This window comes from Acomys russatus, chromosome 25 (assembly GCF_903995435.1).
Source record: "Acomys russatus chromosome 25, mAcoRus1.1, whole genome shotgun sequence".
Lineage (NCBI taxonomy): Eukaryota > Metazoa > Chordata > Mammalia > Rodentia > Muridae > Acomys > Acomys russatus.
The window spans coordinates 32628259-32653833 of NC_067161.1; the positions used below are offsets into that span (position 1 = coordinate 32628259).

Consider the following 25575-nt stretch of genomic DNA (forward strand, 5'->3'; position numbering starts at 1 on the left):
GAGACTGAGTCAGAGGCCTAGGGACACAGCTCTACCCAGGCCTCGTGAGAGATGAGGGTCATGGCTGTGGGTCAACTTTAATGGAGCTCCTCTCTGCCCACACTGCCTACCTCCCCTCACATTCACCACATCCACATCAGATCCAAGTCTCCAAGTATATTTCCCCTAGGAAGCTCTCCCTAACCATTTCTACTACCCCCAACCCAAAGCTGAACCTGCCCCTTCTTGGCTCAGCACTGCCAGGACTCACTCATTATCTGTCCCATTTCTCCTTCCTCTCCCGTGTGACAGGTTGACACCCCTCATCTGAAACTCTAAAGTGCTTCAAAATCCAAAACTTTTGGAGTGCTGGCATAAAACCTCAATTAGAAAATTCCACCATGTGACATTGTGCTTAGCAAACAGAATCATTAACAAAATTACCTTCAAGACATGGGGATAATATGTAAATGAAACAAAAATGCATTTCATGTCCGCACTTGGGTCTATCTCCAAAATATCTCATTATGTAAATGCAGATATCCCGAAATGCACGTGTTCCAAGCCTTTTGGATGAAGGATCCTCAACATGTGTTTGAATATGTGTGAAGTGCAAGGATGAGTAGGGATGGGACCCAAGTCTAACACAAAACCCCTGACAGGTCAAATACTCCTGATGCCCGGGCCGGCTGTAAATGAGATACGCTAACTGACTGTGAGCATGAAGCACGTGGAAGAGTCCACTCGCTGGCCGTCATGTTGCCACTTGACGTTTCAGAGTTTGAGACAGGATCTGGTGTAGCTCAGGCTGGCCTTGAACTCACTATGAAGTTGAAGATGACTTTGAATTTATGGATCTTCCTGCCTCCACTTTCTGAAGGCTAGGATTACAGGTGTGCCTGGGTTTTATGTGGTGCTGGGGATTGACAACCCAGAGCTTTCTGCACACCAGGCAAGCATTCTACCAACTGAACTACAGGTGCAACCTAGAACCCAATTTTTTTATTTTTGTTTTGAGAGTTTTGGGGTTTGGGTTTTTTGTTTGTTTGTTTGGTTGGTTGTTGGTTGGTTGGTTTGGGGGAGGTGTTTGTTTGTTTTTTGTTTTGTTTTTGTTGGTTTAGGGGTTTGGGGTTTTTTTAGTTTTGGTTTTTGGGAGTTTTTTGGTTTTGGTTTTGGTTTTGGTTTGGTTTTGGTTTTGGTTTTGGCTTTTCAAGACAGCCTTGCGTTTCTCTACGCAGCCCTGGCTGTCCTGGAACTCACTCTGTAGACCAGGCTAGCCTCGAACTCAGAGGTCCACCTGGCTCTGCCTCCCGAGTGCTGGGGTTACAGCTATGTGCCACCACCTCCTGGCTAAGCTCAGGTTTTCTGATGAGGAATGTTTGACCAAAGCGTTCCCTGGCCACATGCTCCAACTCAGGCCTCACTCCTGTGCTCAAGAGCCACAGGAGGCCACTTTCTTGTTGGCTGTCGTAGACACTTACATAGAACGCACATTAACCCTGTGTCACATGCAACCATCAGACTGTATTACAAGGAACAGGGACAGAAAACCTGACTCTAAGATGCAGAGAAACCTGGAAGGTTTCATGAAAGAGGAGGTAACCAAGCTAAAGATGTTCAGAGAAAAGAACGGTGAGCCAGGCAGGAGGACAGTATGTGCAAAGACTCTGAAGGGTGAGGCTGCAGGCAATGCTCCTGGGGTCAAAGGTGAAGTATATGTTAAACTGAAATGTTTCTTTAAAAAAAAAAAAAAAAAGAGTGAAGTACATGTGGGGATGAGGGAACAGTAGTGAGGAGGTCAGGACTTGCAGAGACCAAACAGCCCTGGTCCATGGCATCTCCACATGTTGTACCCATCTGTCCCTATAGGGAGATTGGTGAGACTTGTTCAGTAGACAGGTGACCCTTAGGGTCAGTGGCCCTCTGCAGGCACCAGAGAGGCCTGGTAGTCCTAAGATACCCACTCTCAGCCCTGGCCCCGGAAGCTTCTCCCAGCCCTTACTGCTCCTGTCATATGTCTGATTATGTTCAGCCTTCCAGAATTTTCTAGTCTAAGTGTCATGCTGGCTTAAGAGAAACATAGAAAACAGAAGTGTGAAGGCCCACTGAGCAACTACAGCTTCAAGCCCTCAACTCTGCTTTTCTCTCAGACTCTCAGCTCTGCTTTCCTCTCTGTGGCTCTCTCTCAAGCCACGTGGGGGTGCGGGGGTGACCAAGGAACCCCAGGTTCAATCCCACTGGGAGGAAAGAGACCTCTTTCCCCTTGAAAGTACCATTGAAGACATTGAGACATAATGCTTACGGCTCAGCTGGCATGCCAGGCCTGCATCTGTCACATTGACAACCCTGAATAGTCCCACCCTAGTGATGGGAAGGGCTTTTGAGAAGAGCTGGGGATCTGTTATCAGGGGAAGGAATTCTGAGTGGCTGACTACACACAGATGCCCTTCCCCCACTCCCTACCCTGGCCACATGGTGTGTACCCTGACCTCAGGGTTCAGGACAGGCCATGCTTTCTTCTCACTAAATAATGCACAGGGGTCCTAAGGTATAGAAAGAATGTTCCTGTATGTAACCTTTGCTCTCTATCTCTCTCTCATGTTCCAGGGACCCCTGGGTCTGGATGGCAAACCAGTAAGTGACCACAACAATACTAGATGGTCCTTGGGTAGAGCTGTTACTGTAGGCATGGAGTGACCATGGGACACCTTGAGTTATTGGAAAGTGAGCTCAGCAGCTATAGGATAGCAAGACAAAGCCATTTGTCATGTGTGTTCAGATCCATCTGCTGAGTAACCATGGAGATGCCCTTTCACCTTTTTGCCTTTAAGCATCTTCTCATAGGGGATGTTGTGGAGTTATGGAGAACCATGGGCAACATAGTTCGCAGTGTTTAGTCAGCCTTCAAAGCCTACAAGTCCCTCCCAGTAGGCCCTAGACACAGAATGCCTAACGTATTCCCAAGACGTCCATAATGGCATGAGGCTGAGAAGTTCTCAATACCTGTTCCAGGAGTCCATGTTCCACAGGCATCCTCAGCAGATAAGCAACGTGCACAGGGAAATATAAGCAAAGCTAAATAAATAACTGGGTGTGGGTGAACAAGTAGGCAGATAGGTGTGATGGTAGGTGGGTGGTAGATGGATGGATCAATGGATGGGTGAGCAGATGAGTGGGTGGTTGGAAGGCCAGATAGGTGGGTAGATAAGTGGATAAATGAGTGCCTGGATGGGTGGTGGATGGGTAGATGGGTGGATGGGTAGATGGGTAGATGGGTGGATGGGTAGATGAGTGGATGGGTGGATGGGTAGATGGGTGGATGGGTGGATGGGTAGATGAGTGGATGGGTGGATGGGTAGATGAGTGGATGGGTGGATGGGTAGATGAGTGGATGGATATATGGATGGATGGATGGTGATGGGTGGGGTGGCTGGTGCTGCGTGGATGGATGGATGGGTGCTGGGTGGCTGGTAGATGGGTGGATGAGTCGATGGGTGGCTGGGTCGCTGGGTGGCTGGTCGCTGGGTGGCTGGGTCGCTGGGTGGCTGGGTGGAGGGCTGGGTGGCTGGGTGGATGGGTGGCTGGGTCGCTGGGTGGCTGGGTCGCTGGGTGGCTGGGTGGCTGGCTCTCGGCTGGCTGGCTGCCTGGCTGGCTGGGTCGCTGGCGTGGTGGGTGGCTGTCGCTGGGTGGCTGGGTGGCTGGGTCGCTGCGTGGCTGGGTGGCTGGGTCGCTGGGTGGCTGGGTGGCTGGGTCGCTGGGTGGCTGGGTGGCTGGGTCGCTGGGTGGCTGGGTGGCTGGGTCGCTGGGTGGCTGGGGTGGCTGGGTCGCTGGGTGGCTGGGTGGCTGGGTCGCTGGGTGGCTGGGTGGCTGGGTCGCTGGGTGCCTGGTCGCTGGGTGGCTGCGTCGCTGGGTCGCTGCGTGGCTGGGTGGCTGGGTCGCTGCGTGGCTGGGGTGGCTGGGTCGCTGCGTGGCTGGCTCGCTGGGTCGCTGGGTGGCTGGGTCGCTGCGTGGCTGGCTCTCTGGCTGGCTGGCTGGCTGGCTGGCTGGGTCGCTGGGTGGCTGGGTCGCTGCGTGGCTCGCTCGCTGGGTCGCTGGGTGGCTGGGGGTGGCTGCGGGGCTGGCTGGCTGGGTGGCTGGGTGGCTGGTCGCTGGGTGGCTGCGTCGCTGGGTGGCTGGGTCGCTGGGTGGCTGGGTGGCTGGGTCGCTGGGTGGCTGGGTGGCTGGGTGGCTGGGTCGCTGGGTGGCTGGGTCGCTGGGTGGCGGGTGGCTGGCTCTGGCTGGCTGGCTGCCTGGCTGGCTGGGTCGCTGGCTGGCTGGGTCGCTGGTCGCTGGGTGGCTGGTGGCTGGGTCGCTGGGTGGCTGGGTGGCTGGGTCGCTGGGTGGCTGGGTGGCTGGGTCGCTGGGTGGCTGGGTGGCTGGGTCGCTGGGTGCCTGGGTCGCTGGGTCGCTGGGTGGCTGGGTCGCTGCGTGGCTGGGTGGCTGGGTCGCTGGGTGGCTGGGTGGCTGGGTCGCTGGGTGGCGGGTGGCTGGGTCGCTGGGTGGCTGGGTCGCTGCGTGGCTGGGTGGCTGGGTCGCTGGGTGGCTGGGTGGCTGGGTCGCTGGTGGCTGGGTGGCTGGGTCGCTGGGTGGCTGGGTGCTGGGTCGCGGGGTGCCTGGGTCGCTGGGTGGCTGCGTCGCTGGGTGCCTGGGTCGCTGGGTCGCTGGGTGGCTGGTCGCTGCGTGGCTGGGTGGCTGGGTCGCTGGGTGGCTGGGGGCTGGGTCGCTGGGTGCCTGGGTCGCTGGGTCGCTGGGTGGCTGGGTCGCTGCGTGGCTGGGTGGCTGGGTCGCTGGGTGGCTGGGTCGCTGCGTGGCTGGGTGGCTGGGTCGCTGGGTGGCTGGGTGGCTGGGTCGCTGGGTGGCTGGGTGGCTGGGTCGCTGGGTGGCTGGGTGGCTGGGCGCTGGGTGCCTGGGTCGCTGGGTGGCTGCGTCGCTGGTGCCTGGGTCGCTGGGTCTGGGTGGCTGGGTCGCTGCGTGGCTGGGTGGCTGGGTCGCTGGGTGGCTGGGTGGCTGGGTCGCTGGGTGCCTGGGTCGCTGGGTCGCTGGGTGGCTGGGTCGCTGCGTGGCTGGGTGGCTGGGTCGCTGGGTGGCTGGGTCGCTGCGTGGCTGGTGGCTGGGTCGCTGGGTGGCTGGGTCGCTGCGTGGCTGGGTGGCTGGGTCGCTGGGTGGCTGGGTGGCTGGGTCGCTGGGGGCTGGGTGGGTCGCTGGGTGGCTGGGTGGCTGGGTCGCTGGGTGGCTGGTGGCTGGGTCGCTGGGTGGCTGGGTGGCTGGGTCGCTGGGTGCCTGGGTCGCTGGGTGGCTGCGTCGCTGGGTGGCTGGCTCGCTGGCTGGCTGGCTGGCTGGCTGGGTCGCTGGGTGGCTGGGTCGCTGGGTCGCTGGGTCGCTGGGCGTGTCCGCCCCTGCGTGCCTGCCTGCCTGTGCGTGGGTGGGCCCTGCGTCGCTTCCGGGTGGGTGCGCCCGGTGCGTGGGTTGTTGCCGCGCCGCCCCTGGGTCGGTGGCTCGTGGCTCGCTGCTGCCTGGTGCAGCCTGAGGGTCCTGCGTGCCTCGCTCATCCTGGCCGGGTCCACCCTGCGTCTGTCTGAGCTTGGGGGCCTGAGGGCCCACTGAAGGATAGATGGATGGAGCCTCGAACTTAAAGGCAAATATTCTAGACACTGGATGGCAGCTCCATCCCTTCTCCCCAGCAGAGACAAAGAGTGGAATATGTGTGCCCTCTAGGCAGGAAAACTAGTGTATGTGTCCTTTTCCTGCTCAGAGAGTACCTGTGGACCCTTGCTGCTGACCCCCAAACCCTCATCACCATCATGCTGAGGGCAGGTGAGGAGCTTCCAGGAGGCAGCAAGGCAGGCCTGTGTAGTGTTCCCCTCAGATGCCCACAGCTCTGCTAGCCCCACACGTCCCTTCACCCTCACAGCCATGAGTCAGGCAGAAGCAGAGCCAGCCTAGCTTGCCTCCCTCCCAGCTCTTCTTTCTCTATCTTCCTTCTCTAGGGACTCCCAGGCCCCAAAGGGGAAAAGGTAAGTACAGCTGGATGCTGCTGACCAGATACTGTGCGCTGATGACGGATGCCAGCAGCCAACTCCAACCCTCAGTTTCTGAGCAAGTCAACGCCCCAACCCCATCCCACCTCCTGAGCCTCCAATTGCCCATCTGTAGAATGCAGCAAGTCATGTCAATGTGTATCTCTAAAAATGGCCACAAGCTCATGACCACATGCTGGGAGGGTTGGATCTGGAACGGGGCCTCCAAGCATATCACAAGGCAAGTCTCTGCAGTGAGCAGTGTGCTGGGGGACTTGGAGCATGAGCAGTGATTGATGGTGCTCTCTGTGGGGAAGGCATACCTTTAGGGACACAAATGGCAGAAGGATGTCTTGCCAGCCCTCATGAAATAAGTGGATGGATGGATAGATGGATGGATGGATGGATGGATGGATGGATGGATGGGTGGATGGATGGGTGGATGGATGGATGGATGGGTGGATGGATGGATGGATGGATGGGTGGATGGATGGATGGATGGGGTGTAGGTAGATGGGCAGAAGGATGACTGAGTTGGTAAGACAGATGCATAGAAAGATCAGTGAATGGCTCATTCACTGACAGATAGAGCCTAGACTCCAAAGAGCCATTACTTTTTTGTTTTTGTTTTTCGAGACAGGGTCTCTCTGTGTAGCCTTGGCTATCCTGGACTTGCTTTGTAGACCAGGCTGGCCTCGAACTCACAGAGACTTCCCTGCCTCTGCCTCCAGAGTGCAGGGATTAAAGGTGTGTGTCACCACCACCCGGCAGGGCCATTACCCTTGAAGGGACTATATGTATGCTTCTGGAATGAGATCGGACAGCTCGGGGCATTGGCCCTCTTGGCATTATCAGAAGACCTGCCAAGGTCCTTGGAAGGGAAAAAATTGGTCTGTGTGGACATATGGTGAGCTCAGGAGGAAGAGGGACCAGAGCAGAGCTCAGAGTGACTGGGCTGGCCTCAGAGGTCACAGGCAGCTATGCCTGGATGATGTGGCCTCTCAGGGACAAGCTGAACGGTACCCTAGCTGCCAGCAGGGCTGAGAAAGCCATTGAAAGACATGGGGCATGATGGCGCAGAGCTTCCTTTTGGTATCACAGCCCTACTGCTATGTGGCATTGGCAAGCCGCCCAGCTGCAAGGGCCTCAGTTTTTCCATCTGTGGGAGGAGCTCACGAGGTCACTGTCTGAATGGTCTTTGCTGGTGGGTGCATGAGGCACTGGTGCAGCTGGCTTCACAGTCTCATGGCTGCCTTCTGGGCCAGTCCCGATGCTGCCAAAGCCACAGAAACAACTCTGGAGCTTTGAGACCAATAGATGCAGTCACCTTTATGTCTATTGCTAAATAACCCACTGTATCAGCACTCATGGCTTTTTGTTTGTTTGTTTTGGTTTTGGTTTTTTGAGACAGGGTTTCTCTGTGTAACCTTGGCTGTCCTGGACTCGCTTTGTAGACCAGGCTGGCCTCGAACTCACAGAGATTACCCTGCCTCTGCCTCCCAAGTGCTGGGATTAAAGGCATGTGCCACCACACCTGGCTCATGGCTTTAGTATTTTTCATCAGTCCAGCGTTCAGGAACTGTGAGAGGACACAATGCAAGCAGCCATCCCACAGGCTACACAGTGTCTGTGTCCTCATTGGGAATGGAGATCTAAAATAAAGCCCATCTGTTGTTTGCATTAGAATCTACTCCAAGCACAGAGTGAATGCTCAAGAGAAAATGTGGAGAAATAACAAAATCAGTAGCCTTTCTTTTCCCTGTGTTTGGTTCTCAGGGCGCACCGGGAGACTTTGGCCCGCGGGTAAGAATGGAGCACCACCTCCCTCATCCACTACACATGGTTTGTTTAATATTATTCTAATAAGGTATTTCTAGCATTTCTTCAGGGGTCCCAGCTCACCACAGCTTATCCCAGAGAAGGCAGGTGAGGCAGCCTTTCTTCTCTACCTTCATCCACCCTGTGCAAGCCCCCAGGTACCCTCACCACCCACTCAGATGCCAGTTATCTGGCAAGCATCCTTGTTACCAGGCTTATCACCACGGAGACCAAACAGTGGGGTTATCCCTGGTCCCAACCACACACTGACCATCCCACAAGACAGCTGGCACTCAGGAAAAGTGAAGTCCCTGACGTCAGCAGTTCTGACCCAGAGCTCAGCCCTGTCACCTCCAAGCCCTGTGGCCTTGACAAGTCACTTTTCCCTAAGACTCAGGCCCTTCAACCATGAACGGGTGACAGCTGTGCCACCACCACCACTCCCATGACAAGTGCTGCAAAGAGTCATTATAACCCCATAAACGTCAGCAGCTGACAGCAGCACTTGGCATGGGTCACCTCCAGCCCACCTGTGCCCCTGGGTCCAGGAACCCAGAAGTGCTTGGACTGAAGCTTGGGTGGTTCTGGGCAGAGGAACACTGAAGTGGCCCTAAAAAGGTGTCTTCACTATTTTCAGAATGATCTTGGCAGAGAAGCCGGGCAGAGATTGAGAGGTAGATATTAGCTGTCCAGAGAAAGACTGGGTTACATGGAAGGTTATGGACCCAAGAACACTTCAGTGCAAGGATCACTCACCCACACCAAGACTCTGCCAGGGGTGGGATTGGGTGGAGAATGAGTGAGCTGCTTGGACCCAGAAAACCCTGTCTCTGGTGGATGAAGAGCGGGAGGGCCAGAGGGCAGAGCACACAAGCCGGGGCTTTGTGGTCAAGCTGGGCAAGACCCAGCTCTGTGACTTCAAGGCTCAGAGCCCCCAGGAATGACCACAGCGAGGGCCCACATCACAGGGTGTTTGCTGTGATAACGAGAGCTTCAGCGGGCAGGGGGATGAAACAGGCCAGGTTTCGATGGACAGAGCTGACCCTTGTTGGACCGTTGACAGAGGTCAGGACCCCCAGGCCACAGAGGTGGTGAGATTTCTCTGAAGGCAAAGAAAGGATGCTCCCTCACTCTGTGGCTGCTGGGCAAAACACTGATTTCAGATGGGATTAGTGACGATTACTCTTCCCAATAGGGTTGCCCAGCCTACAAGGACCAGGATCCCTCAGGTCCCAGGTTTACCAAATAAAACATTTCTTCCAAGGCTCCTAGCCTTCCCAGGGATAACCTGCCTCCTGTTGTGGTGTTCCAGGCAGCTGGGAACTGACTCCTCCACACAGGACGGTTTAGTGACTTAAATGGACAATTCCTACCTATCACTCAGGGTCCCCAGAGTTAGCTAAGGCCCCTCTTGTGGTTGCAGGCTGAGTGTCCTGGGGGTCATGTGATGACCCCCTCACATGGTTATTGTTGATGGGACTGTCCCCACTCATCTGGGAAGCAGCCACATATGTTCTCCCATTTGGCACTGGGCTCTAAGAGAGGCCTCTGGGAGCAGCTTTCCAAGGGGTAGAAAGCGAGCACTGTCACACCCGTTAGGAACACCACCAGATGGACCCAACACCACATCTACTGCATGCTATCCTATCCTATTCTATTCCATTCTGTTCTGTTTCATTCCATTCTGTTCCATCGATTTCTATTTTCTGTTCTGTCGCAAATTCGTTCCGCGTGTCCAGCCACAAGCTGCCTTTTTCTGGGTTGGGTTAGGTGGCTTTGCTTTGTGATTTTTACAGTCCCCTCCTGCTTTTCTGACCATGCCACCTGTTTGCCATCTAGATGGTTTTCCCACGGCTCAACGCAGGCTTTATAAGTAGAGATCATCGTGGGTACAATCTCCGTGTCCTCAAGGTAGCCTGCCTGAGTGAAGGGACCTGGCCTGCTAGTTTGCTGTGCTCCTCAATCCTACTCACCCTGTGTTTTTAGGGCCAGACCTCAGCCATCTAGAGCCATCCCTCTCTTGGAGAGAGATGGGTGGATGGTTAGGAGAAGAAACTAAGGTGGCAATGTGTCTTACTCCAGTACCTCTAGTACCAAGAGGCAAACAGGCAGATCTCTGTAAGTTCAAAGCTAGCCTGGTCTACATAGAAAGCTCCAAACCAGTCAGGGCTAGGGCTACATAGTGAGACTTTGTTTTAAAAAAAAAAAAAAAAAAAAAAAAAAAACAAGCAAACCAAAACCAAAAACCTATATGGGGGTCAAAAATCCTCTTTCTAGGTGGGCAGTGGTGGCTCATGCCTTTAATCCCAGCACTCGGGAGGCAGAGACAGGCAGATCGCTCTGAGTTCAAGGCCAGCCTGGTCTACAAAGTGAGTTCCAGGACAGCCAAGGCTACACAAAGAAACCTTGTCTTGAAAAACCCAGATAAATTAATAATAGTCTTTTTTTTTAAAATCCTCTTTCTGTCTTGATAAGTTGAGTCCAAGCCAGAAGCTCGGCGTCTGACCTATGAGCAAAGAAACAGCAGGAGGGAGAATCGAATCCTCCTGGATTCAGTACTGAACAAAACAGCAACGTCCACTCATCTCTAATGGGACTGAGTGACCTAAGCACAATGCTAACTTGGGGTCTAGACTTATAAGTCTTTGATCATAGCCCTGGCCATACCATACAGAGGAGGAAATCTGAGTGGTAGCTAAGAAAGCTGCCAGCCATTTACTGAGAAAATCGAGTGGCATGTGTGTGTGTAGTGTAGTGCAAGCATGAGCTCTTTCCTGTTACAGGGAGGAGACACAGATTGAAAAGAATATCTGAAAAAGACCAGTTGCAGCTCCCGCACGAGGACCAAAGTTCAAATCCCCACTGAAACAAAGTGCTCAATGGGTGTGACAGCTGCCTGTAAATCCAGCTTCAGAGGGCAGAGATGGAACACACACACACACACACACACACACACACACACACACACACACACACACGACTAGCTGGCTAGCAAGACACTAGCCATGCCTACTGAGCTCTGGGGTTGATTGAGAGAGCCTGACCCAATGAATAAGATGAAGAGCTATTAAGAATGATTCCTGGCTTCAACCTCATGCCTCCACATGCATGCATGCATACAGGTATGTGCAAACATATCACACACACACTGGAAAAAATAAAACTAAAAATGGAAGATGGGGGCTGGAGAGATGGCTCAGCGGTTAAGAGCACTGCCTGCTCTTCCAAATGGACCCGGGTTCAATTCCCAGCACCCACATGGCAGCTCACAACTGTCTGTAAAGCCAAGAGCTGACACCTTCACACCAAGGCACATAAATTAAATTAAATAAAAAATATTTTTAAAAAAATGGAAGATGGAAAAATGGCTGATCCATTAAGAGCATCAGCTGCTCTTCCAGAGGACCCAGGTTCAATTCTTAGCACCCACAAGGTTGGTCACAATCATCTTTAACTCCAGTTCTTGGGGAACTAATTATCTTCTGACCTCTGCGGGCACCAGGCCCACACAGTGCACACACATACATTCAGGGGGAGGCTGTGGAGGGGGGAACCACTCATGTGCATACAATAAAGAAATGAACATTTAAAATTGTTTTAAAAACATAAAAATAAAATTGGGTGAGTGTGATGGTGCACGCCTTTGATCGCAGCACTCAGGAGGCAGAGGCAGGTAGATCTCTGTGGGTTCCATGCCAGCTTAGTCTACATAGCAAGTTCCAAGACAGCCACGGCTACATTAAAAAAAAACAAAAGAAGCGCAGTTGCCCTGGCAACAGGAGTAGGCTCAGCTTTTCTTAGTTCAGTGGCCCTAAGTAAGTGATTACTGCCCCAGGCCCTCAGGTCCTCAGGCCCCCAGGCACTTCATCTGCGGCACAGATTGCGTTGGCTCTGGCCAGCTGTTCACAGAGGCCACATTAAACCATCTACAGGAAGTGCTTGCCAGGTTCACACAAGAATTCTTCCTTTCTTGATTACCAGAAGGTCAGGAGCCACTGCACCATGACTGGTCACCTGTGCCAGTCACGCTGTGGACTTCCTTCCTTGCAGGGCGGGGTGGACTCTGAAGTGGGGGGTTCAGCATGCCTGAGGTCTGACCTGGTACTAACATCGGGTAGAGAGTTGGGATTTTGTGTGACATAAGACTGAGGCCCTTCTGTGTTGGTGTTGTTGCTGCTGTTGCTGTTGCTGTTGCTGTTATTGTTGTTACCTTTTTGTTTTGAGATAATATAAATTCACTCGCGTGTGTAGTAGATCACCCAGTTGTGCCTAAGGTGATGTCCTGCACCACTGTGGCCCATCCTATCGATTTGGAAACTGATGGGGATTCAACCCACCATCGTTACTCAGATTTCCCATGTTTACACATGCTTGTGTGTACACGAGTGTCTGGCCTTGAAGGTGCATGTGTGAGTATATGTGAGTGTGTGTTTAACTGTGTGTGCATGAGTGTGTAAGCATGTGTGAATGAGTGTATGTGTGCTTTATTGTGTGTATGTATGAGTGTGCACAAATGTGTAAATGAATGGGCGTGTGTGTGTGTGTGTGTGTGTGTGTGTGTGTGTGCAACCGTGCAGGTATGTTTTCTTCTATATAGTGTTAGCATATATGGACTCATGTAACCACCCACAAAGATCCCTCATGCTCTCAAGTTCTCCTTTCCTCAGTAGCATCACACACACACACACACACACACACACACACACACACACACACACACATCCCTCCTCCCTAGCCTCTGGCAGCCACTAATTTCAATTTTTTAAACTTTTCTATTCAATAACACCAGGTATGTGAAATCATATGATGTGTAACTTCTCAATTTTTTTTCTTTTCTTTTTTCTTTTTTTTTTTTTTTTTTTTTCGAGACAGGTTTCTCTGTGTGTAGCCTTGGCTGTCCTAGATTTGCTTTGTAGACCAAGCTGGCCTCAAACTCACAGCAATCCACCTGCCTCTGCTTCCCAAGTGCTGGGATTAAAGGCATGTGCCACCACGCCTGGCTTTCTCAAATAATTTTTAAGATTTATTTAATATTTTTATTTTGTATGTGTGTGGACCTGCATGGCTGATGTGTACCATGTGTATACAATGCCTGCAGAGGCCACTTGTGTTACCAGATGTGGGGGCCAAGAACTGAACCTGGGTCCTCTGCAAGAGTAGTAAGTGCTCTTAACCACTGATCTGTCTCTGTGGGCCTGTGTATAACTTTGGGGGATCCCTCCACCTTAGCATAGTTTTCCTACAGCGTCCAAGTTTTTTCTTGTATTAGAAATTTATTCTCTCTCTCTCTCTCTCTCTCTTTCTCTCTCTCTCTCTCCCTCCCTCCCTCCCTTTCTTTTTTTCTCGGAAGGATGTTATCTTAGCTTTTGTTTTCCTTTGGTTTGGTTTGGATCTTACACTTTGGAGTTTTGTTGTTTTGTTTGTTTGTTTGTTTGTTTGGCATGTATTGCTAGTGTGTGTGCACATGGGCACACACACAGCACAGCACAGGTGTGGAGGCGTTGGCTCCTCCCAATGTGTGGGTCCCAGGGATGGAACTAAGGTGGCCAACCTGTGGTGCAAGTGCCCTTACCAGTTCAACCATCTCACTGGCCCTGGTCTTGATTTTTTGAGACATGTCTCAGGTATCCTAGACTGGACTCAAATGCACTATGTCACCAAGGAAGACTTGAACTCCTGACCTTCCTGGCTCCAACCCCTGAGTAATTTGCCAGGATTACTATGTACACCACCACACTCAGGTCTCTTTTTGTTTTTTGAGACAGTATCTCACTTCATAGCCAAGGCTGGCCTGGAACTCATTTTGTAGTTCAGGCTGGCCTGAAGTTTACAGCAATCCTCCTACCTCAGCCTCCCAAGTGCTGGGCTTCGCCTGATCCTTGTTTTTGTGTGTTTACGGCTGAGAGGCGAGCCATAATGAGACATGTAGCTCAACCTCTCGCTTAGAGGAGGATATTTTGAGAGCTTCCATTTTGGGCAGTTACGTGGAAGCTACGCAGATATCCACATGCGGTTGTTTGTGTAAGCATAAAATAAATGCCACCCACACATGGCTGCCACTTGTAAAGCAACAGGAGAGGACCAACCAGGAAATTCCTGTAAGAGACACTCAGCTCACATGTGTAGCTCGTGTCATTTTTCTCCTGACAACAGATCAAGGCTTCAGATGCTGAGAAGGTGGCAGTAAGGTCCTGTTGGGTCTTTTCCACCAAGGTCCCCTCCTGCCACTACCAAGAAGCAGCCAGAGTGAGATTCCAAAGACTTGTCACCCTTTGTGCCTGCCTCAAGGGCTGGGGGAAAAGACACAGGGGCTACCCACCTAAGGAAGCCCCTCTCTGAAAGCTAGAACCCTTCACCCTCACCCTCACTCTCAGGGTCAGGTCAAACCATATGTCTTTCAGGGAGCCCAAGGGCAAGATGGAGCTGCAGGCCCACCTGGGCCCCCTGGACCACCTGGGGCCCGGGGCCCTCCTGGTGACACTGGGAAGGATGGCCCCAGAGGGGCTCAAGGCCCAATGGTAAGAGAAAACATGGAACTGGGGTCTCCAAGACTGGTCCAATATTTTGTTGTTGTTTTGGTTTGGTTTGGTTTGGTTTGGTTTGGTTTGGTTTGGTTTGGTTTGAGACAAGGTTTCTTTGTGTAGAACTTTCCTGGACTCTCTTTATAGACCAAGCTGGTCTCAAACTCACAATGATCTGCCTGCCTCTGCCTCCCAAATGCTGGAATTAAAGGTGTGCGCCACCATGCCCAGAGAGCTGGTCCTATATTAGTTCACACTCTGAACCCTGATGCTCAGAACCGGCTCCAACCCAGCATCATTCCTAGTAGGCCCAACCCCAGCCATCACCCAATGCACACACTCAACCTAGACCCAACTCCAGCCCCAAGCCCATCCTTAGCTCAGACCCTCATACAACGAACCGTTAATCTAGCACAGACCTGCTTCCTAGCCCTAGTCATGACCTTGACTTCAAATCCTGTCCCAGGCTCTGACCATTATCCAGACTCTAACCCCAAGGCTGACCCCCCAAACCCAAGTCTAACCCTAAAAGACCCACAGATCCCAACCTTATTGCAAGTCCAGTCCAAATCGTCACTCCAACTCTGACCCAGAGACCCACAGGCTTGCTCTTTATCTGTAATTTTTTCACCACGCCCTATTTCTCTCCCTTTTCCCTCTCCCTCCGTACTAAGGAGCCTCAGTCGTTTCCCACCTACCCCACAAGGCCACATGGGGCCAGTCCACAGGAATTAGTTCGTTCATCCTAACCTAGAGAGTCCAGTCTGTCCTTCGCTCTAGTCTAGAACCCACTCCTTACCAACTACCTCCAGACTCCCGTCGGGGCAGGTCCTCTCAGTTGATTCCTCATCCATTGTCACATTAGGTGCATAACTCCCAAAGCCTCAACCTTCTCATCGGTGAAGTGGGGACAATAACACCCACTTCTCAGGGTTGAACGAAGGCGAATTGGGCACACAAGCATGTATACCTATTTAGAGCCCTTGCCCGTGTCCTGGCATGAGATTCAAGCTCAGTTAATATGGATGACATCCTTGGGTCTCTCACTGCTGTTTTCACATACCTCCTTAGGGTCCCAAAGGAGAGCCTGGACAAGATGGCGAGATGGTGAGTGTCTGGAGTGTTTGGGGTGCAGGGATGTGGCTCCCAGAGATGGAAGCCTCTTTCCCTCAGTAATAGCTACTGAACTCCTCACTATGATAAACTGCTGAGTCAAAGTGATTTAAAGATTGACTTTGGCTCTCAGTCTGAGAGTTCACAGTCCCTCGTGGTGGGAAAGGTATGGCAGCAGGAGCATAGGGCAGCTGGTCACATGGTGAGTTAGGAATGCTGGTGCTCAACCACCTTTGTCTGTTCAGTCCAGGACCCCAGTCCATGGGACAGTGTTGCCCACCATTAGTGGGTCATCTCTATATACTTAAAGCTTTCTGGAAATGCCCTTGCAGATGCCAGATGTGTTTCCATGGTGACTCTGAATCTGTGTGTATGTGTGTGAGACAAGATAAACTCTCACGCCCTCGTGCACTCACACCATAATTGTGTAAGTGTACATGCTAATGTTCCCATCCTGCCCCCCTCCCACCCACAATGGGATGTGGATGAGCCAAGTCCCGAGCCTGGGCAGAGTTCTAGAACCTCACCTTCCAGGGCAAGGGTCTGCAATTGACCTGTCACCTTTTGAGCCCTGATACAGACACTACTCAAGGCACAAGGGATCTGTCCTAGAACATGGCTGAACATCCCTGCTTCTAGCTACACATGCCTCTTCCTCTGAGATGTGGTGTCACCCTTGATAAAAGGAAAATGACAAGACAGACCCAGTGTTCTTAACCACTGAGCCATCTCTCAGCCCTTGTGTCTAACTTTGAGAATGATTTCCACACACACACATACATACTTTTAGCACAGATTCCTTGCAGTTTTTAGATCTGTCAGAATTTCATTCCTTTTTCTCTTTTGTTTTTTGGGGAGAATGTTCTGCTGTTTTGGGTTTGAGTTTTCTTTTTGTTTTGGGTCTCGTTTTTGTATTCCTTTGTTTTGTTTGGGGGTGAGTTTTTAGGATGTGTGTGTGTGTTCGTGCATGTATACGTATATGAACACACACACACACACACACACACACACACACACACACTACAGAAGTCAGAGGACAACTTGGAAGAATTGGTTTTCTCCCACTGTGTGTGTTGCAGGGGTTAAACTAAGGTCAATGGGCTTGGGCAGAAAGTGCCTTTACTGGTTGAGCCATCTCATCAGCCCAGATTAGAGGTTTTTGTTTTTTAAACATGGTCTCATGTATCCCAGACTGGCCCCAAATTCACTATGTAGCCAAGGATAACCTTGAACTCCAACCTTCCTGCCTTCACTCTCTGCCTAACACCTTCTCTTCTCTTTTTCTAGGGCCCCAAGGGACCCCCAGGACTCAAGGTATGCTCTCAGTACCCCTCTTACTCCTTGGCCTCACTCCCCATCTTCCTCACCCAACTTTCCCCAGTGAGTCTGATGAGGTTAGGAGACTCAACTCAAAGGAGCAACAGCTTGCCGCATCTAGGACTCAGTAGTCACCTGTTAAATGGGCACATGGCACTTTACACTATACTGTGAGGGTTGAATCATGGGACACCTTGGCTGTTTGGGGTATTTAGGGGTTTTATTGGAGGGTGGGGTATTTTGTTTTGGTTTGGCTTTGGGGGTTTTTTTGGTTGGTTGGTTCATTGGTTGGTTGGTTGGTTTGGTTTAGTTTAGGTTTTTTGTCTTTTAGGGTTTTGTTTTGTTTTGGGGCAGGGGTTGTTTGTTTTGTTTTTGAGACAGGGTTTCTCTGTGTGCCCCCGGCTGCCCTGGAACTCACTATAGACCAGGTTGCCTTGAACTCAGAGATCTGTCTGCTTCTGCCCCCCAGAACCTGGCATAAGAGATATGTGCCACCACTGCCCAGCTTTTTGGTTTTTAAAAACCTTTCATTTCTATGCAGTTTTAGGTTCTCAGCAGCATTGAGGAAAAGATACAATGCTTTCATGTATAGCCCCCCCACACACACACCCCTCTGCCCCTCATATGTGAGCCTTCCTTTGTCAGCATCCTCTGTCAGAGTGATAGGTGTGTCACAAGTAAAGAAATTACATTGACACATTGTTCCCCAAAGTTCACAGTTCACCGGAAGGTGCCTAGTGCTGTTGTAGGACAAATATAAAATGACTTGTGCCCTCCAGAAACATACACATACCAATAATTTCACTGTCTTAAAAGTCCCCTTTGTAGGCTGGAGAGATGGCTCAGAGGTTAAGAGTACTGGCTGCTCTTCCAGATGTCCTGAGTTCAATTCCCAGCAACCACGTGGTGGCTCACAACCATCTATAATGTGATCTGATGCCCTCTTCTGGCCTGAAGGTGTACATGCAGGCAGAGCACTGTATACATGAGAATAAATAAATCTTTAAAAAAAAAAAAAAAAAAGTCCCCTTTGTACCAGGTGTGGTGGCTCATGCCTTTAATCCCAGCACTCAAGAGGCAGAGGCAGGTGGATTGCTGTGAATTCGAGTCCAGCATGGTCTACAAAGCAGTCCAGGACAGCCAAGGTTAAGACAAAGAAACCCTGTCCCAAAAAATAAAACAAAACAAAACAAAGAGTCCCCTTTGCTGGGGTCTGGGGAGATGGCATGAGGACTTGGCACCCAAGTAAAAAGCCAGTCATGGCTCTGTAACCCTAGCACTGGGAGGCAGAGACAGGCTGATGCCAAAACCTTTCTGAGCAGCCTAGATGAAACAACCTTCGAGATACATTGTCTCAAGGCAAAGAAAAGCAGAAAACAATAGAGTAAAACATCTGGTATCCTGCACATGCAAGGACATGTATGTGTACTATACCACACACATGCACATGTGTACACACACACACACACACACACACACACACACACACACACACACACACACACACAGAGGTCCCCTCTTCACCCATATTTCCTCCTGGTGGTCACTGATCCTGACGCTGTCTTCATAGCTTCTTCTCCACAATGCAGTCTGGACAAAACCTTCCCTCCAGGGTTCAGTGTGTTTTCAGATTGGCACTGGGAAGATTCCTGACCTTTCCGTGCCTTGCCCTCTGCTCTGTGTCCTAGCTAGAATTCCACTGTCTAATGCCCATTTATGTTCTATCCACCCATCGTAGGGCCTCTTGATTGGTTCTCAGCTGTGGCTGAGGGAAGCCTTACAGATTTTTTTTGTCAGATGTCTTTGGCCGCATTAGTCTCTGAAGTCCCTCCCCATGCCAAGGTCCCCTCTTGGGGCTTGGCCAGCACCTGGAGTGGGAAGGAGACCTGAGTTCTCTGTGCAGGATCCAAGGTCCCTGGATTGAGGCTGAGTAAAGGCCCTCACTTTGCAGGCATGTTAGACTCCAACACTCACCTTAAAGACACTTGCCTTCCCCATGCTCAGAAGAAGAACTGACTCCGCACATGCTTATGTTTAAGGACCCAAGAGGTCCTGGACAAGGCAGGCCATGGGTTTGTTTATTTGTTTGTTTGTTTCCGAGACAGGGTTTCTCTATGTAGCCTTGGCTGTCCTGGACTCACTTTGTAGACCAGGCTGACCCCAAGCTCACAGTGATCCACCTGCCTCTGCCTCCCGAGTGCTGGGATTAAAGGCGTGCTCCACCATGCCCAGCCCAGGCCATAGGTTCTTGATGCCACTTGCACCAGAAGGGACAGAGGTCTGGTGTGCAGGCCACACTCCCAGGGTGCTCCCTTACACCCTCGTTTTGTTTTGTCTTCAGGGAGAACCTGGCACTCCTGGAAGAAAGGTGAGAGGACCCTGTGGCTGGAGAGAAGGGCAGGGGCTGGGGACAAGGATGGGACAGGACAGCACAAGGAAAGTATCCTTCTTTTCCTCACACCCAAGTTCTCACTGTGGTGAGGCCCTGGCCTGTGTCTCAGTGAAGCCGGATTTGTTCACTCGCTCGTGCTTTCCCTTCATCCTACCCGTGTTCTCGTCAGAGCTTGGTCGTGGTTCTTCAAGTGTGGCCCCAGGACCAGCACTATCACCATCACCTGGGGACTTGTCAGAAATGCAAATTCTGATAGTCGGGGAAACAGCTTAGGTGGCAGAATGCCTGCCTAGCACAAAGCCCTAGGTCTGACCCGCAGCACAGAATAAACTGGGTACACACATGTAATCCTAGCACTTAGAAGCTGGAGGCAGGAGGGTTATCCTTGGCTACACAGTGAGCTCGAGGCCAGCCTGAGCTACATGAGACTCTATCTCAAAAGAAAGAGGAGGCAGAGAAAGAGGCAAGAAAGGAAGTGGAGAGTGTAGGCATACTGTTTAATCTATTTTATTTTGGGGGAGTTTCTCCCTGCTACCCCCAATCCCTTCCAATACCCCAACACCAGGTAGGAGAGAAAAAAGGTTAGTGGGGAGAGGGTGTGCAGTTCTCTTCAGCTGCTTCCTGCAGGTTAAGGTCACTGGGACCCTTGTGTATCTCCAACTCCTTCTCATCAACAGCAACCAGGAGCAGCAGGGGGAGGAAGTAGCTGCCTTCATCTTTCTCAGAGCATGCACATATCTCTCTCTCTCTCTCTCTCTCTCTCTCTCTCTCTCTCTCTCTCTCTCTCTCTCTCTCTCTCCCTCCTCCTCCTCTCTCCTCTCCTCTCTCCTCTCTCTCTCCATCTCTCTCTCCTCCTCTCCTCTCTCTCTCTCCTCTCTCTCTCCCTCTCTCCTCTCTCGCGCTCTCTCTCCTCTCTCCTCTCTCCTCTCTCTCGCTCTCTCCTCCACTTCTCCTCTCTCTCTCTCTCTCTCTCTGGGCTCTGGCATTTATTCCCTCTCCAGAGTCCTCAGAACTAAACTATCTGCAGCTAGTACAGATCCTGCCCCTCTCAGAGCCTGCACAAGGAAAATAGCCTGTTGCTATGGACAATCTAAAGCAGCCCCATATCCTACACCTGGGATTAAAACAAAAACATCTTTTACATAACATAACTGAGTTTTTAAAGACTCCAAAACTTCCACTATAGGAGAAGATGAGGAAAAGAAAAGGAAGTGGTGGGGAGGGGAGGGGAGGGCACGGGAGGGGTGGGGAGGGGAGAGGAGGGGAGGGGACGGGAGGGGAGGGGAGGGGAGGGGAAGGGAGAGACAATGAAAGAAAACTCTAGGTTCACCCTAGACCCAGCTGAGACTTTGGGTTTGGGCTGGAGTCTGCTTAGTCAGCCTTCTGGATTGCTGAACATAAATTTGAGAGCCAAGCACTGACAAATGTTGTCTGCTTTGTGCCAAGCTGGCTACTTCTTCCCTCTCCACACCTCAGCAAGCTTTCTCCATGCTCCAGAAAGGCTGTCACCAAGTCCTTTCCTGTGTGCCTTCCCAACAGCCTCTTCCCAGCATTTGAGCACTTCCAGGCACAGTGCCTTCTCTTTATTTCTGTGTGTCCCATGGCATCCTCTTACTCCTTGGAGCAGGGACTGTGTGTGCTCTGGTCCCCAAGAGATGCTCATGAGCTGTTTGTCGGATGAGTGGATTTGCTCCCATTCACTTGTACACCTCCTGTGTCTGTAGAAACCTGATGAAGCTGCCTCTAGGCTGTTTGTAGAGACTAAGGTGGATCTGACTCAGACCCTGCCTTGGAGGGCTAAGTATGGGAGATACCTGCCACTAGTGTGTGCAGTGGGTCCAGAGCAGGGAGGGGCTGGCTGGACCACTCAAAAGTGTGGCCACCATATCCACATGGGATGCCTTCAGCCTCAGCTGTTATCTCCTCAGGGGGACGATGGGATGCCCAGCCAGCCAGGACTCCCTGGACCCCCAGGGCCCAAGGTAAGTAAGTCTACACCCTCCTCCTCAAAGTCTCCCACCCTCCACCCTCCAAAGTTGTCATCTACTTAGAGATGCTGCTATCCTGACCTTTGCACATCATGAGGCTCTGGGCCGGTTCCCAGGGCAGGCCAGAGGGAGGAAGCCGTGGTCCCCAGACACCTTGGCAGCAGCGTGCTATCTCATCCAGGCCATCTGTGTCCTCTCACCCTAAGTCACCTGGGTCCTCACCTTAGGCCCTCCATCCCCTGCCTGGTGCTAAGCTGGAAAAGGATGCTATCTGCACACCTTGTCCCCGCCCCAAACCCTTTGCCACAGCTACCAAGTCCTAGCCCAGCCATCCTCCAAATGTTTCTTGGACCAAGCATGGTGATACACACCCATAGTCTCAGTACTCAAAGGCTGAGGCAGGAGGTTCTGAGTTCAAGGCCAGCCCAGGCTACAGAGTGAGACTTTGACTCAAAAAACCCCAAGAGTAAAATGCCAGCCTTGCAATCATAAGGACATGAGTTTGATCCCCAGAACCCACATTTTTAAAGGGAAGACTGGGTGTGGTGGTGCATGCATTTAATTCCAGCATTCCAAAGGCAGAGGCAGATAGATCTTTGTGAGTTCCAAGACGGCTTGGGCTCCAAAATGAGTCCCAGGACAGCCAGAGCTACATAATGAGACCCTGTCTAAAAATGTATGCCAGGCACAGTGGCATACACCTATAATCCCAGCGCTTGGGCTGGGGCGGGGGCTAGGCAGAGGCAGGCAGATCACTGCAAGTTCGAGGCCAGCCTGGCCTATGAAGTGAGTTCAGGACAGCCAAGGCTACACAGAGAAACCCTATTTTTAAAAAAAACAAAAAAATGAATAATAATAATAATATTATTATTATGGCTGGAGAGATGGCTCAGAGGCTAAGAGCACTGACTGCTCTCCCAGCACCTACATGGCAGCTCACAACTGTCTGTAACTCCTAGATCTGATATCCTCACACAGACATACATGCAGACAAAACACCAAGGCACATTAAAAAAATAATAAATGAGAGCTGGGCGTGGTGGCGCACGCCTTTAATCCCAGCACTCGGGAGGCAGAGGCAGGTGGATCGCTGTGAGTTCGAGGCCAGCCTGGTCTACAAAGTGAGTCCAGGATGGCCAAGGCTACACAGAGAAACCCTGTCTCGAAAAACCAAAAAAAAAAAAAAAATAAAATAAAATAAAAATAATAATAATAATAATAATAATAAATGTTTAAAGATTACTTAATTTAAGGGCAATGATAGCACACGCCTTTAATCCCAGCACTCAGGAGGCAGAGGCAGGCGGATCTCTGTGAATTCGAGACCAGCCTGGTCTAGAGAATGAGCTCCAGGAAGGCCAGGCTACACAGAGAAGCTGTGTCTTGAAAAAACAATAAATAAATACATTTGTTTCTTTTTTTAAGAAGCTAAGCATGGTGGCCCCTCAACACTGAGGAGGCGGACCTGGGGCTGGCTGGCTTCCAGGTCTGCCTGTGTAGCAAGTTCCAGGCCCTGCCTCAAAAACAAAAACAGAAACAAAGGAACCATGGATGACGCTTAAGGAGTGACACTCAGAGTTTCTCCTGATTTCACACATGCATGGCACCTGTACACACATTCATACACAAGGTCTCCTAAGCTACCCCAGATTTGTGCCAAGACCCAGACCAGAAGGGGGTCTTAAATCCCCACCCCCGGGCTAGAGAGACCCTTGAGCTATACCCTCTGACCCAGGGGACGGCCACATGGAACCTGAGCATAAAGCCCAGCAGCCCCAAGCTAGCACCTCTGCCTGCTTTCATGGATAATTTCTCCATTTCAGGGTGAGCCGGGGGATGTGGGGCCCCGAGGAGAGAGTGGAGTGGACGGCCCCCCTGGACTGAAGGTGATACCACTATGCTCCTCCCGGGACCTAATGGCCCCATTGACACTGTCACCCAGTCACCAGGGTTGGGGTGGGGGTTATATGTAATTTTACCTCTTAATTTGTACTTTTAAAGAAAGAGTCCCCGAGCTGGGCGGTGGTGGCGCACGCCTTTAATCCCAACCCTTGGGAGGCAGAGGCGGGTGGATCACTGTGAGTTCAAGGCCAGCCTGGTCTATAAAACGAGCCCAGGACAGTCAAGGCTACACAGAGAAACCTTGCCTCGAAAAACTAAAAAAAAAAAAAAAAAAAAAAAAAGTAAAAAGAAAGAGTCCCGGGAGAGCCTGGGCCCTTTGACTTACAAGCAGGGTGGTCTAAGGGAGGGTGGCTATGGATCAGAGCCAGTGACAGGGCCTAATCTGGGTCCAACTCTGGGCTAAGTTATCATATAGTTTCCAGCACCTGGGTCTCAGAATTCCCATTGTTACTGAGTGTAGAAGGATGTTCTTATACATAGGCCGTGAGGCCCCAGCCCATGGACCCTGGACTTGTGGGGGGAAGAGGGGGCGGGGCATAAGAAGCCTACACACCAGCAGGTATCCACATGTCTCCACAGGGGGAGTCAGGCCACCCAGGCGCAGATGGAGCCACCGGGCCCCGGGTAAGCATCACCCCTTCCGGCCAGATGGGTGGGCTCCAGAGTCCCAGTGACTTCAGAAGCCCTTTGTGTCCAACAGGGGTCCTAGAGCAGTGGAAAACAGCAAGCCCTGGGCATCTTGTTGTTTCTTCTTCTTCTTCTTCTTCTTCTTCTTCTTCTTCTTCTTCTTCTTCTTCTTCTTCTTCTTCTTGTGATTATAAAAATTTTCATAACACATGCCTAGAGTGAAAATTAAAATATGGATGTATAAAGGGAATAATCCCAACTTGTTAAGAGCTTTCTCCCTTCACAGGTAACTTTATGTTCTTCTAGAATCTTCTTTATAGTTTAAAACATTGGCCTTCGGTTTAATCATTAGGCACGGCTTTGCCTGCTTTAGGGTGACCTTGCTTTTCTTTTTTCTTTCTTTCTTTATATTTTTTAAAGATTTATCTATTTATTTTCTATATATGAATGTCCTGTCTGCAGGTACATCTGCATGCCAGAAGAGGGCATCAGATCACATTACAAATGATTGTGAACCACCATGTGGTTGCTGGGAGTTGAACTCACACAGTGCTCTAACTGCTGAGCCATCTCTCCAGTCGCTAGCCCCAGATCTTTTGTAACAAACCCATATGTGTCACTAACACCTGGAAATGTAATTCAATGCTGCCAACAGTCAACCCTAGGGAGCCCCCCTCAGAGCCTGAGGGACTCTACTCAGGTACATCCTGCTCCTTGACATCCACCACAGGTGTTATATTTAAATTATTTATATATCTCTCTGTGTGAGGATATATTGCATGTGAGTGCAGTGCCTGCAGAGGCCTGAAGATTCCCTGGAGCTGGAGTTACAAATGGTCGCGAGCTGCCTTGTCTGGATCCTGAGAACTGAACTCAGGTCTTCTGCAAAAGCAGGATGCACTCTTAACCACTGAGCCATCTCTCCAGCCCAAAGAGCAAAACCAAGAGAGTGAGGTTATGTATGAAGCACAAAGACATACTTGAAGAAAGTCAAGTCGAGGCATTAAGAGAGGAGCGACTAAGTGATTCATCTGCATATATATATGATCTGAGATTGTAAAGCTACTTAAAGCTTAGATATCAGGGAAAGCATGTGCTGGAATGTTTTGTTTCCTTATCCACAAAATTCTGTCCTTGAAGAGACCTTATCTTTTTGTACACTGAAGGCTTGCAGCTGGTGAAGGGAGTAGGAGAGATTAAAAACATTGATGAGGGGGCTGGAGAGATGGCTCAGAGGTTAAGAGCACTGTCTCTTCTTCCAAAGGTCAGGAGTTCAATCCCCAGTAACCACATGGTGGCTCACAGCCATCTATAGTGAGGTCTGGTGCCCTCTTCTGGCCTGCAGGTGTGCATGCAGGCAGAATACTGTCTATGTAGTAAATAAAATTTTTTTTTTTTTTTGATGAAAGGACCCGTATGCATATGCCACAGGAGTTGGACTTGAGGCATAATTCATTCGCCATTTTTAGCAATCTAATCTGTGATGTTTCTCAAAAAGGAGTACAGTCCCTTTGCAGATGATGTGATTCATAACAGTGAAAATGTCCAAGTGTCAGCCAGCGAGAGATCAGAATGGAAGCAAGGAATAATAAGGGCCTCAGCCAAGCATGGTGGCACACACCTTTAATCCTAGAGCTAGGGAGGCAGAGGCAGTCAGATCTCTGTTTACAAACTGAGTCCAGGACAGCCAGGACTACAGAGAGAAAACCTGTCTCAAAAAAACTCAAAAAAAGAAAGAGAAAGAGAAAGGAGCTCTCTCCATTTTCATGTGCCTTGCATTCCCTAGATGGCTGCCCTGCCTCATCTGGACATGTCTTCATGTTGACTGTCACATCCCATCCTTGGCTATGTTTTCCCAAGCC

General features: G+C 51.1%; 1 protein-coding gene across 1 annotated transcript in view; it reads left to right on the forward strand.

Moving 5' to 3' along the window:
- Col23a1 (collagen type XXIII alpha 1 chain) overlaps positions 1 to 25575 on the forward strand; it is a 287380-nt gene that overhangs the window by 247201 nt on the left and 14604 nt on the right. The window contains exons 6-15 of the mRNA XM_051167672.1: positions 2587 to 2613; positions 6006 to 6032; positions 7812 to 7838; positions 14255 to 14371; positions 15446 to 15481; positions 16775 to 16801; positions 19146 to 19172; positions 21125 to 21178; positions 23008 to 23070; positions 23666 to 23710. Coding sequence (XP_051023629.1) covers positions 2587 to 2613; positions 6006 to 6032; positions 7812 to 7838; positions 14255 to 14371; positions 15446 to 15481; positions 16775 to 16801; positions 19146 to 19172; positions 21125 to 21178; positions 23008 to 23070; positions 23666 to 23710 — 450 coding nt within the window. The remainder of the gene's footprint in view (positions 1 to 2586; positions 2614 to 6005; positions 6033 to 7811; positions 7839 to 14254; positions 14372 to 15445; positions 15482 to 16774; positions 16802 to 19145; positions 19173 to 21124; positions 21179 to 23007; positions 23071 to 23665; positions 23711 to 25575) is intronic.